This window comes from Syngnathoides biaculeatus, chromosome 3, assembly GCF_019802595.1.
Source record: "Syngnathoides biaculeatus isolate LvHL_M chromosome 3, ASM1980259v1, whole genome shotgun sequence".
In the NCBI taxonomy this organism is placed as follows: Eukaryota; Metazoa; Chordata; class Actinopteri; order Syngnathiformes; family Syngnathidae; genus Syngnathoides; species Syngnathoides biaculeatus.
Genome location: NC_084642.1, coordinates 20,379,067 through 20,393,578, shown reverse-complemented (window position 1 = coordinate 20,393,578; position 14,512 = coordinate 20,379,067). Strand labels below are relative to the sequence as shown.

The 14,512-nt window shown below is 40.6% G+C and overlaps 1 protein-coding gene across 1 annotated transcript in view; it reads left to right on the top strand.

The window, feature by feature from the left end:
• Positions 1–7,669, top strand: part of ccbe1 (collagen and calcium binding EGF domains 1) — a 44,799-nt gene extending 37,130 nt beyond the window's left edge. Inside the window, exons 5-11 of the mRNA XM_061813978.1 lie at positions 486–623; positions 4,991–5,112; positions 5,181–5,298; positions 5,679–5,818; positions 5,975–6,010; positions 6,231–6,266; positions 6,914–7,669. Of these exons, the coding sequence (XP_061669962.1) occupies positions 486–623; positions 4,991–5,112; positions 5,181–5,298; positions 5,679–5,818; positions 5,975–6,010; positions 6,231–6,266; positions 6,914–7,099 (776 nt within the window). The 3' untranslated portion in view covers positions 7,100–7,669. The remainder of the gene's footprint in view (positions 1–485; positions 624–4,990; positions 5,113–5,180; positions 5,299–5,678; positions 5,819–5,974; positions 6,011–6,230; positions 6,267–6,913) is intronic.
• Positions 7,670–14,512: the final 6,843 nt, after the last annotated feature.

The window sequence follows — 14,512 nt, the reverse complement described above, 5'->3', positions numbered from 1 at the left end:
ACTTTGTATAACATTTATATTATTTTCAAATTTTGTATTTATTTTATTTTTTACAATTTTGCTCATTTGTTTATTTGTCCATCCATCCATTTTATGAGCCACTTATCCTCACAAGGGTCATGGGAGTGCTGGAGCTTATCCCAGCTATCATAATTTTTTTTAACATTTACTTTGCATTTAATTTACTCACATTTTATTTCTTCTTTTTCATTTTTTTCATACTCAGTCCACACTTGTGTGGTGATTTACTGCTTTGTGAATTCCCAAAATGGGGGGTGGTGGTGGTGGTGCGGCCGTCTATTCAAAGGTTTATGAGAGCTATTTATTTATTAGCATGGATCGTGAAATTGAATCCCTTCTCTGTATTTCACTTACAGGCTATGTATGTGTATGTAATCATGCTATGTATATGGTGAGGGGTACTATTTGTCTTGAACTTGAACTGCGAGTATTTATTTTGTGATTTTTTTTTTCCTTTGTGCCAGATATCGATGAGTGCGAGGAGTCGGATGGTGCCGTGTGTGAGCATGAATGCGTCAACACAGGCGGCAGCTTCCTGTGTCAATGCCACAGTGGATACATTCTGGCTCCCGATCAGCATTCCTGCATCGCTATACACAACCGTAAGATGGGAAGCTAATACCAATTTTTTTCTCATATATCTTTTTCTTCTTTTTCTTTCAGGTTGTCTTTTTAGGGGTCACCACAGCGTGTCATCTTTTTCCATCTAAGCTTATCTCCTGCATCTTCCTCCCCAACACCCACTGGCTCTGCTTCCTATTGTCTCTTCAGTGCCACCATCTCTAATCCGTACAGCATGGGCAGCCTCACCACTGTTTTATGAACTTTGCCCTTCATCCTAGCGGAGACTCTTCTGTCGCATAACACAACAGACACCTTCCGCCAACTGTTCCACCCCGCTTGGACCCATTTCTTCCCTTCCTTACCACACTCTCCATTGCTCTGTATTGTTGACCCCAAGTATTTCAAGTCATACACCCTCGCTATCTCTTCACCCTGTAGCCTCACTCTGACCCCTCCACCCCTCTCATTCACGCATGTACAGTGAAGAAAATAAGTACTTGAACACCCTGCTACATTGCAATTTCTCCCACTTGGAAATCATGGAGGGGTCTGAAATTTTCATCATAGGTGCATGTCCACCGTGAGAGCGATATTCTAAAAAGAAAATCCAGAAATCACCATGTATGATTTTCTAACAATTTATTTGTGTGATACAGCTGCAAATAAGTATTTGAACACCTGACTATCAGCTAGAATTCTGACCCTCAAAGACCTGTAAGTCCGCGATTAAAAGTCCACTTCCACTTCATGTATTATCCTGAATCAGATGCACCGGGGTGAGGTCGTTAGCTGCATAAAGACACCTGTTCACCCCATACAATCAGTAAGACTCAATCTTGTAACATGGCCAAGACCAAAGAGCTGTCCAAAGACACCAGAGACAAAATTCTACAACTCCACATGGCTGGAAAGGGCTATGGAGAAATTGCCAAGCAGCTTGGTGAAAAAAGGTCCACTGTGGCCATATATTGTGAGATTTTGTGGAACAACCTCTTTCCCTCAGCCAGAGCATTGAAGATGGGTCATGGTTGGGTCTTTCAACATGACAATGACCTGAAGCACACAGCCAGGAAAACCAAGGAGTGGCTCGGTAAGAAGCATATCAAGGTTCTGGCGTGGCCTAGCCAGTCTCCAGACTTAAACCCAATAGAAACATTTTGGAGGGAGCTGAAACTCTGTGTTTCTCAGTGACAGCACAGAAACCTGTCTGATCTAGAAAAGATCTGTGTGGAGGAGTGGGCCAAAATCCCTCCTGCAGTGTGTGCAAACCTGGTGTAAAACTACAGGAAATGTTTGACCTGTGGAATTGCAAACAAAGGCGACTGTAGCAAATATTAACATTAGTTTTCTCAGGTGTTCAAATACTTATATGCAGATGTATCACACAAATAAATCATGAAAAAAAAATCATACATTGTGATTTCTGCATTTTTCTTTTTAGATGATCTCTCTCACAGTGGACATGCACCTACGATGAAAATTTCAGACCCCTCCATGATTTCTAAGTTGGAGAACTTGCAATATAGCAGGGTGTTCAAATACTTATTTTCTTCATTGTATATTCTGTCTTACTTTGACTCATCTTCAGTCCTCACCTTTCCATTGCAAGCCTCCATCTTTTGAACTGTTCCTCTGGCTGCTCCCTGCTTTCGCTGCAGATCACAATGGTACCTGCAAACATCATGGTCCAAGGGTATACCAGTCCAACCTCATCTGTCTCCACATTAATTACCTCTGCAGACAGGAAGGGGCCTAGAGCTGATCCCTGATGCAGTCCCACCGCCACCTTAAATTCTTTTGTCACACCTATGCCACACGTCACCACTGTTTTGCTACCTTCGTACATGTCCTGTAGTATTCTAACATATTTCTCTGCCAATCCAGATTTGCGCATGCAGTACCACAGTTCCTCTCTGGGTACTCTGTCATAGGCTTGCTAGATCCACAAATGCACAATGTAGCTCCTTCCGACCTTCTCTGTACTTTTCCACAAGCATCCTCAAGGCAAATAATGCATCTGCATCACTTTTTCTAGGCATGAAACCATACTGTTGCTTGTCCTAAGTTTAGCCTTCGCTCCTCTTTCCAATAACTTCATTGTGTGGCTCATCAATGTTATTCCTCTGTATTTCCCACAGCCCAGCACATCACATTTGTTCTTATAAGTGGGCACTGGAACACTTTTCCTCCATTGTTCAGGCATCTTTTCACCCACTATTAATCTGTTGAGCAAGTTGTTCAAAAACTCCAAAGTCACCTCTCCAAATGTCTTCCATATCTGTCATCAGGACCAACTGCCTTTCCATTTTTCATCCTCTTTAGGGCCTTTCTAACTTCCCCCTGACTAATCATTGCACTTCCTGGTCCATCACACTTGCCTCGTCTACTCTTCCTTCTCCCTTGTTTTCTTCATTCATCAACTTCTCAAAGTATTCTTTCCCTCCATTTAGCATACTGCTGGTACCAGTCAACACATTTCCTTCTCAATCCTTAATCACCCTTACCTGCTGCACACCCTTCCCATCTCTATCTCGCTGTCCAGCCAACCTGTAGAGATTGTTTTCTCCTATTTTAGTGTCCAACCTGGAGTACATGTCATCACATGCCTCTTGTTTAGCCTTCGCCAGCTCTACCCTTGCCCTAGGTCGCATCTCAATGTATTCCTTTCACCTCTCCTCAGTCCTCTCAGTGTCCCGATATTTGGAGATATCACTACCTCATAGTGAATGCTTGTGGTGTCCATTTTGTTTTTGACCTTATATGGTTGATTGCCCTATAAATGGCCACATTGCCTGTGTGCATTCTAAAATGTGCTGCATAAATAAAATTAAAAGTACATGTAGACTTCCTTTATTGCAGGTGCACCCTGTGCATGTGAAACACATTATGCGCTATAAAGATATAAAAAGCTAGTGCATTTGCAGTAGACATGTAGTCATTCTATATATTTATATCCATCTTATGTGGAGCAGCTGAATGTTGTTAATGTTGTAACTCCAAAGCGTGAAGCACAGCAATAAATCCATGCCATGTGCGCAGTTTGCCAAAGGCACAGCAACATGTAGCACAAGAAGTTGATCACATATTATGGGGGTAGAAAATCAGGGCGTGTTGCTTTTTTGTCATTGCATATGAGTTGGACTTAAACCAACAGTATTGAATTGGCATTTCTTTTTTAAAAAAATCCTTCCTATTCTAAGAGGACATCCCACACCTTCATTCATTCATTTTCCAAGCTGCATATGCCCACAAGGGTCACTGGATCGCTGGTGCTCAGCCCAGCTATCTTCGGGCAGGAGGCAGGCTACATCTTGAACTGGTTGTCAGCCAATAACAGGGCACATGGAGACAAACAACAGTTGCATTCACAATCATACCCAGGGGCAATTTAGTGTGTCCAATGAATGCATGTTTTTGGGATATGGGAGGAAACCTGAGTGCCCGGAGAAAACCCACGCAGGCACGAGGAGAACATGCAAACTCCACACAGGCGGGGCTGGGATTTAAACCCCGGTCCTCAGAATTGTGAGTTTACGGCTCTAACTAGTTGCTCCACTGTGCTGTCAACATGCTGCACAATGTAATGAAAATCCTTTTTGATATCGGAACAATATGTAATTATCTAATCTGTCTCATTCTAGCTTCAAAATCACGTTGAATTCTATGAGACATGGTCTGACCATCAAGTTTGTGCAAAGTTAAATCAAATGATGCTGACATAACCACGGTATTCTGGCTGTTTCACTTAAGTTATCTGGACCGCTGAAGTTGAAAGTGATCTGGGGACATCGATACTCTGTGATTATTTAAATGCCCATTGTAGTTTCAGAAATGCATCAAGATGTATTAATTTGACTACCTCATACTGCCTTCAATTTACTGCAATGTTGATTACCAATACAGTAATCAACTTTGTCGTATCATTTGAGTGTGGGGCACACTTCATGCAAAACTAAACTAAATTTGCATGTTAACATCTCCAGAGAGATTTCCTGGCTGGTCCATCAATGTTATTTGGTCTACTTAAGTCGATGTCTCCCAAACCCCCCGACCTGTGTAATGTCGACACACCTAATCTGTTGTCCCAACCTTCCTAAATCTCTGAACTAGACCACCTACCTACTGATTTATTCATTTATTTGCCTACATGTCTCCCGACCTACTGTAACTACTAACCTACGTAAATTACCTTCCTATCCTATGTTATCAACCTGCCTACCTTACCTACCTACCTGGATGTACCAAATCTACCTACCCATATTCCATGTACATAATCTGAGGTGGTCATAGCGCTATCTTCATTCTCAAGTTAATTCCTAAGCGAATTGCTACATTGTTGTGTTGTACATCTCGTTGAAATCCCAAATATATGGAATGTTTTCATTTGGTTTGTCCTGTTTTTCAGTGAGTTCAACAGGGAAGTCTGACACACTGATGAGTGCAGGCACCTGCTCCTTTACCTGCCAGGACTTCAACAACATGAAAAGCAATCTGCTGCAAATAAAACTACAGCTGGCAAATTCACAGGTAGCCTCGTTGGTGGTTTTATGATGGTTACAGTGCTAATCCACTCATAACGGCCGGTCTGATGGCAGGTTCCTGACCTCCTGGCCAGCCGCAGTGTTAAACCTCATCGTGGAAGGCCAGGAAAAACTCCTGAAAGATCCTGTCGTCCTGGTTTACCTGGACCTCCGGGACCTCCTGGGGTCCCAGGTGATGTCTTCTACATAGTTTATCCCCAATGTATAGAATCCCTTTACCAACAGTACATGTAGAGTACCTAATCTGTGTTCCTCATCTTGCGATTTAGCTACCTATTGTCCATACTGTACCAAAAGTCTACTCAATCTACATTCCTACTCGCCTACCTAATACGCCAACCTAATAGACGACCTACCAAGTATACCTTCCTCATCTACCAAAATACCAACCTGAATCCACCTATCCACCTAGTCTAGCCTGCCTACCTAATTTCCCCATATGTCTGTATGAACCTAATCTCGCAAAATATATATCTAGTCTGTCTATTAACACGACATACCTTCCTTCCTTCCTACCTGGTCCACCTAAAATACCCAACTACCACTCAACAGGTCACCCAGGGGAACCAGGAGCTCGAGGGGACCCAGGCGGGGGAGGCCCTCCAGGGCCTCGGGGTCTCCGGGGGGATATTGGGCCTATGGGTCCAGAGCCTGATCTGAGGCACATCAAAAGAGGACGCAGAGGACCAGTGGTAAAATAAAAAACTAAATAAATAGATTTAAAAAATCTATTTAAATAAATAATAGTAATGCAGTACTGCATATTCAGTATAGATGTGTAATATTAGGCATGTGTATTGAAAGCAATAATATAAAATTTTGAAACTTATGTTTTATCCTCCATGAAGGGACCACCCGGGGCGCCCGGAAGAGACGGCTCAAAGGTCAATTCAATATCATCACGCATTCATAAAAGTTTCTCATTTTTACATTCGTGTGTCTTTGAGATGCACTGCTTCCCTCTAGTGGACAAAGTAGCAGTTACAACAACACTAAAATATTTTATTCCTTAGTCATCAATTACCCTCTGTAATATGAAATGTGAATACATGATTTTTGTGGAATTTTATTGTATTAACAATATACACAATTTTCTTTTTTCAGGGTGCGAGAGGAGCCAATGGTCCTAGTGGTCCACCTGTAAGTGTGTTGTACATTTTAAAGGCCCAAATGTTACACAAATGTCTGTGTACATCTTTATTTTTTTTTTATTTAAATAAGATTATTTTGTTGTTTAGTAGCGGCTTAATTTAGCATATTTTTGTATTTTTTTTTACCTTTTTACAGGCATACAAGAAATAAGAAGGGGGTGACTGAAACTCAAATTCTATTTTAAAAAATAATCTTTACTAATTTTAGAATGACAGCACATTTAATTGAAAATTTTATTCATGCATATTCAATACGCAATTTTTTTAAATGAAGGTAAGAAAATACAGGTAAACATTTTTTTATTCTTCAAATAAAAATAAAATCTATCTAAATATATAAGTAAAAATGAAACATAATTCATGGTGCACGAAAATCGATTGGTTGAGTAAAAGGTAAACTTTCATGAATTATAGATTCACACAATTGACATTTACAGTGGCGTTGATATCGACTAAGTGGGCAAAAGTATTGAGACACCTCCTTAATTTATGAATTCATCAATCGGAGGACCGACTTGACCTTGTTGATATTCTTTGTTCGTTTCACCATGAGATTTGGGACAATTATTTACAAGTATGCGAGAACAACCTTTTCTGCCGGGAAGAAAAACACTGATCACAGCGATTTGTCGTCAGGGTCCTCCAGGCTCTTTCGACTTCCTGCTTCTGATGATGGCCGACATCCGCAACGACATCATTGAGCTGCAGGAGAAGGTCTTCGGAGAGAAGAAAGGCATCTTGTTGGACTCTTCTCCCTCCGGCGGGGAGGCGGACTTCGCCGAGTGGGGGTCCGGCCAGGGGGACCTCATGTTCAGCACCTGAATCCTTTTGGAACGCCCCTGGTGAAATTCTTAAAAAAAAAAAAAAAAAAAAACATGGAGGATTGCGAAAGGACACAAAGGACTTGAAAGGACAAGCATCTTCTCTCCACCTGCTGCAGGCAATCATGAAAACCACGAAGCTTCTTTGGAATTACAATTTTTTATTGACATTGCATAGTGCAATCTGTGTGTGTGTGTGCGTGTGTGCGAGCGTGTCTGTCGCGGGAAATGAAGTCATATTTTCAGGATCTCGTTTGTTCAATTAAAAAAAAGACTATTAAGAGCAAAATATGTCACTAAGAAAAGGTGTCAGTACAATGAGCTCAGGTCCCTTTTCAAGAAAAAAAGTTTTTTTTTTTTGGGGGGGGGCGGTTCCTTTTAGAATTAAGTCACACTTGTTCTAAGAAAAGAATTAAAGTCACTGTTTCATGTGAAAACTCATCTCAAAATGAAAACCAATAGTAGGTGACTGAAACCCCTAGGAAAATATATAGTATTAAAAAAAGTGAAATGACGTTTTTAGCAGAAAAAATATTATGAAGACAATTATATGAGAAGTAAATAGTATTTCTACAGGAATAAAGTATTTTTACAGAAAGAAAAGTTGTGGTGTTTTGAGATTTTAAAAAAAAGTTTTTTGTGTGTCCATTCTTTCATATGGCCTTTGCATTCTTAGCCTTTTGCGCCTCCCTTATTATCTATCTATCTATCTATCTATCTATCTATCTATCTATCTATCTATCTATCTATCTATCTATCTATCTATCTATCTATCTATCTATCTATCTATCTATCTATCTATCTATCTATCTATCTATCTATCTATCTATCTATCTATCTATCTATCTATCTATCTATCTATCTATGCAGCAATAAAACTTTAGATGACTCTCGAGCAAAAATCAGAAAAATGCAAATATGGCAGTTTTATTTTCTATATCAGGAAGGCTTAGAAGAAGAAAAACACGACTGCATCTTGTTTTCTAACCCAAACATTAAATGTCGTGTATACAGGACGCAAGCTGAAGGGCTGAAGTAGGAAATGCTTTGCGATGCTTTGTTTGTTTTTTGTCAGGATGAATGAAATAACAAACAAGCGCGGTGTTCTCTGCTAATCACAACGTCCATCAGATAATTGGGGGGGGGGGGGGTTGGGGGGAGCGCTTGTGAAGCTGATTAGTGGGACGAGAAATTTGAAAGATAAAAGCAGCCGGAGTAGCTAAATTTCAACCAACGCCCTGCACGTTGACGGTGCCCGGGGTCGGACGTTGTTAACCCGAACCACGACTCGACGCTCATATGTGTTTATGCCGGATGCCCTTCCTGACACACAAAGGGCTGCATTAAATTAAGTACAGTACTTGGATAATGATTTCTTTCAAATATATTGTACAGAAATTTTGAAATCAAATACTTGAAAACAAACACTTCTTAAACTATTAATGTAAATCATTTTACGCCAAAGTTAAACTACGACTGAACGGTAAAAAAAAAAAAAAGGTTGTGATTATTTGTCATTACACAAGTAATACCACATTTCTAAAATCAATGCAGTATAGTGTCACTGAGGTTCATTTTCCAGGAACAAAGAATTGATCGTAATTCAATGCTTATGTTAATATTTCCATGTAATTTTATCATAGATTCTCACAGTTCTTCATTTCAAACCCGTCATCCAAATTAATATTTTCAATTTTTTTTCCATGAATTTGCCCGAGCGAATTATGTTTCTCTTCAAAACATAAAATAAAATTTTATTATGGTAAAATTGCAAATTTTTGTCTCATAACATTGCAACAAAAAATATTTTCCTAGACATTTGTCTGGATCCTTGGGAAATCCTTTTTTTTTTAATTTAGGAAAAAGACGAATTTATTCCGTTCAAATTTACCCTTTTTCAACATTGCAGTGGTTTTTTTCAACATTCTTGAACAAAAGACTTTATTTTGGTAAAATTATTGCTTTTATTTGTTACTGAAGAATGTTTCCTTAAATACTTAAATCTATTTTGAAAACGGTGTCTTTATCTTTTAGAAAAAAAATACATTCATGGTTGGATTAAGATTTTTTTTTTTAATCAAAACATCAGAATGCTTTTTGTCAATATATTATTACTTTTTTCCTCATGAAATTGTTAGTTTAATCTAGCCTGTACAACAAACATATATTCTTTCATGAATAGAAAAATTAAACATTTTGTTGCATTATTTTGACTTTATCTAATACGACCACATTTTCAGAAATGTATAGCTTATTAAAAACGTGTTTTTTTAACCATTTATTTTATCACTTATAACCAGAGGATGGCGCTAAGGAGCACACTGACCCGACCACGTCTGTTCGATATTTTCCAATTATAAAATAATATGTTTGTTTAATTAAAAAAAATACTTTTTTAGAAGGCTTTTATGCTTACAAATTGCAACTTTTGTACTATAATTTTAACTTTTATAACTTGAAATGTTCTCAAAACCCTTTGCCCAAAATTCATATGTACAAAAGCCTTCAATCTGAAGTAATATCCATCCACCCATTTTCTTCATGCTTATACTCACTAGGGTCACGGGGAATGCTGGAGCTTGTCATGATCCTGCCGCTCCAGCACGAGCTGTGCGGGTGTCCGCGAAGGTGCACACCTGCGCCTCATGCAGCCTGATTATGCTGTGGATTTATATGACCGCGATGACAACTGGCCGGCGCCAGTTCGTTGATCTTCATGTCCCGTTCGTGTGCTCCGGTATCCCTGATCGAACCTGTGTGTACCGACCTTCGCATGTTCTCCGACCAACCTTGTAAGCCTGACTCCTTCGATACTTCTGCCTGCTTTGATTGTTCCCCTGTGTACCGACTCCTGCCTGCCCGCTGACCTGCTCTCTTTGCCCGACGTCCCAACTACCACTGCCGCACCGGACTGCCTGCTCGATCCCCTACCTCTGCATATAATAAACGTGTCTCCTTGAGCTATTTTACATCTTCCGAGTCCTGCATTTGGGTCCTACTCTCGTTCCGATGGGACTTGACAGAGCTGATTCCAGGTGTCAATGGGCAGGAGGCGGGGTACACCCTGAACAGGTTGCCAGCCAATTGCAGTGAAGAAATATTGTTATTACATATACTTTGGACATTAATTGAAAAAAAAAACTTAAAATAAAGAACATTTTTGAAATCCATGCATTATCTGGATATGTGCCAGCTTTCACAGCCAGACCCGGAAGAAACATCTTTGACCCCACCCCATGACGTTGCCAGTGCTTAGCACTACAGACCATTCGTTCCAGCTAGGCCAAGATGCTGACGTGTTGTGCACCAAACTGCAACAAAACTGAGAAAACGCACCCAAACTTGTCCTTCGTTAACCTCCCGTGGGGTCAAACTGTCAGGATAAAGCTGTGGCTGTCACAGTTGAGGCTCTTTTGTCAGCCAGGGATATTTGCACGAATCTAACCATTACTGGTTATTAGCCGCTTAGCGATAGCCTCGCGTGCCGGTACTGTATAAGCAACAACATACATGGTGGTGCAGCTGTAAAGTGTTAGCCTCACTGTTATGAGGACCCGGGTCCAATCCCGGACCTCCTTGTGTGGAGTTTGCATGTTCTCCCTGTGTCTGTATGGGTGGACCCTGCCTCCTGCTTGTTAACAGCTGGGATAGACTCCAGCACTCCTGTGACCCTCGTGCGGATAAGCAGCTAAGAAAATGGATCGATGGATATGTACATGTAATCACTTTCGGGAAGTCCCTTTTTTTCAGTTTATGTTCCAGATATAAATAAACCATTTGATAGTCATATGCTGTACTCAGAAAATAAGATCACATTTTTAATAAACTTTGGACATAGTCCATAGCATTCATATAGCTCACATAGCATTCACGTAGCATTCACATAGGATTCCAAGAACGTTAAAAATGTGTACTCACCGATTTTCCACTGGATGTACAAATGGTCCTTACATCAAACTGTCATGGATCATAAGTAAATTCATATGTAACACGTCTTTGTCCAAACAAACAACTTCGTATCTATCTGAGGTAGTTATACAGACATGTTGATCATGATCCAAGTTCATTCCGATAAGCTCCATTTTTTGTTCGACCTTTTCAAATTCACGACAACACTGGCATTCTGCCACAGTTGGCATTAGGTCACAAAGAGAGCACGAACACCAGTCTTTGGAAATGAGCCTGTCTGGAACATCTCCGAGGTCCATGTTTTGTCATTGTTATGCTCCTCCGTCAGTGCCACGCCCCCCTCTCCAACACGTCAAGTTCCACCTGTGTGTATTCTGGCTCAAATGCACAGGCTTGAACATTGTGCATTATGCTATTTTTGTTTTGTTTGTGTGTAATTAATTTTCATAAAAATTGGCCAGAAAATGCCAGACAGGGGACGTTCTCTGTTCGGTGATACCTATCCACGAGCAATGGGGGGTCAGAACAGGACGCACTGCAGGCGTGGCAAACGCTGATTGGCTGTCAGTTATCCAGCCGGGCTCATTGGAAGGTCTGAGCGAGAGAGGAATTGCGATAACACTTTTCCAATTTAGAGATGTTTCTTGGTGAATTCTGTGGATACCTCTGGCATTAAAAGAAACACTGAACTCTCATCTAGTAACTTTTAGTGTATGCTCCCATTCCCATGTTTTTCAACAAAGTCCTCCTTTAATTCTCATAAATTGTGACCCATTATCAAACTTTTTTTCCCCTAACAAAGGTTTTTAAATAGCATCTGTTTTTCACACATTGTATAATTTTTTATTCTTTTTATTGAAGGTCATATTGTCCATAGGAGGCTACTCTGGTGAAATCCCACTCTTCCATGTGTTTTTCAATAGGTCATCACCAATGACAGGCCATAAATGTTTTCTTCTTTCTTTTTTTCACATACACTCCTGCACACAAATGCATACTCACGCGTAAATGTAAATCTTCACACACCATTGAACCCTTGCGTGGCTGGCTGTCATTATGAGAAGTGTAGGTAGCAGAGGTCAGAGATAAAAAAAAAAACAGCTTGGGGGGATAATTGCAGAGTGAAAGGGGGATGGGCTTGCTTGGATTTGCACTCACCACTACTATGTACTCAACAAACACAATCGCGCGGACTGTCTGAAATGTGATGTATGGTCATCAGACTGGGTTGTGCATGACGCATGTGTGTGCATGTGTGCATTAATACATACATTAACATACATAAGCCTAAAACCTAGAAATGTCATCCTCCCAGTTACCACGCATGTGGCATTCTGTATAGCTGCGAATGTCAGCCAATCAGTTTTGAGGTGTGTGCGTGCGTGACTCCCATGACAGCCATCTCTCCACAGGTTGCCAAGGTCACAGACAATCAGGGCCCCAAAACAACAGGAAACAATTCACTCAATAAGTAAGAACTAAGAAAGGGTGCGTGTCAAGTGGCAGAAAGAGAAGGAGAGATGAGCTCATTTCCGTGGGCCGCTTGTCATGCGATCCGAAGCGTGGCCCGGGGGTTGCAGGGCGACGCCGGAGGGGCGCCCGATTGCAGGGTCGGAGAAAATGAGAAGAGCCTACCAAAAAATGGTAAAATGTTACCAATTACAGCCAAAAATGAATGGAATGGACCCCAATTCAACAAACCTTGTAGTCAACTAATGGTATCCAGTTGGAACTCAAAATTGCTAAACAAGTTGGGATAAACTTAAGAATTTGTCAAAAATTTTAGCTTTTTATATGGATTTGCTATAATATTGTACTCTACCCCCTCCTTGAGCCGCCACTTTGTCCTGGTGGAGGGGTTTGTCTCTCCCGATGATCCGAGGAGCTAAGATTGGTGGGACTTCGTGCCCCAGTACGGACATCAATGGCAAACAGGTTCTGGGTGAGGGACCAGACAAAGCATGGCCAAAAGACCTACATGATGGTATACAGAAATAGATTCAGGTTTCCCTTGCCCGGACGTCACCGGGGCAGGGCTGAAGGTGGGGCTCGAAGGCGAGCGCCTCGTCGCCGGGCCTGCACCCATGGCAAACGGTGACATGGGCTCACCACCTGTGAGAGGGCCCATAGGGGTCAAGTGCAATGTGAGTCACGAATGTGTGCACGGTTAAAACGGCATATACAGTTAATAAAGGTTTTATGATGTATCTGAGAATGCATCATTTCTACTCTGAAGACTTAAAACTGCAGGTCACGCTTGAACTATGCAGCACTGTGAGGTCGGATGTAGGCCCCAGCGTGTTTTGAATCAGTGACACACAAAATGTGACAGTTGGCACAGAGAAACTTTGATCGTGGCACATGTCAACAAAGGTGACAGGATATACAAATGTATACAGTATGTTATACCCCTAAAAAAAATCATTTCCATCATCACTTGGGTATGCAACACACACGCACACACGCACACATGCTCTTCTGCACGTAACGCCTGACAGGTGCAGGCGTGGTCTGTCGGCGAGACACGCTACCTTGACACGCTAACTCATTCGTAAATTGCAGTGACTCGCCCCAGGCACAATGCTGAGGGCCTGCTTGCTTTCCTGTGTGCGTGTGCGTGTGTGTGTGTGTGTGTGTGTGCAGGACACGCCCTCTCTACAAAGGGCCACAGGAAAGAAATTACCTTACTAGATTAAAGTCAAGTTGTTCTATAAACAGTTCGACTATATATTGGGGAAAAAAGTCTTGCATTTTTAAGAAAGTAGAATATTTTTGAGACAAAAATGTTACATGGAGGGGAAAAAAGGATATTTGAAATGTCATAAAAACCATATTACAAAAACAAACTCATCATAACGTCTTTATTTTCACAGTAAACAGTGAATACTTGAAAATAAAATCACATATTTTAGATTAAAAAATGATATACAGAATTTTCAAGACAAAAGCTGCAATATTACACAAAACAAATCAAGAGTTGAAAAACAATTATACAAACATGTTTTTTTAGTTGTAATATGATAAAACTTGTCGAGGACTGAATGTGTATATTTCACAGATAAAAAAAAACTGAAATATTTGAGGAAATATTCAGACATACATTTTCAAGAAAAATGTTGGATGTTTGAAAGACAAAAAAAACATGTTGGATGTATTAAAGACTATTATGAGAAAGAAGTCAGAATATTGGCAGATTTTTTTTTGCCTTTTACTCAACAAAATTGTATAATTTTGATAAAAATAATGAGAATTTTATGACGACATATTTGTATATTCCAGGGGTAAAAAGATGGAATATTTAAGAATAATGAGGTTTTTACGTGTTTATGTGTACACTATATAAACATACATCGCGTGAGAAAGCACGTGCACACGAGAGAGCAAGAGAGAGAGAGAGAGCGAGAGAGAGAAAGTACTCATAACATAACATCCATCCATCCATTATCGGAACCACTTATCCTCACAAAGGTCACGGGAATGCTGAAGCCTATCTCATCTATCATCA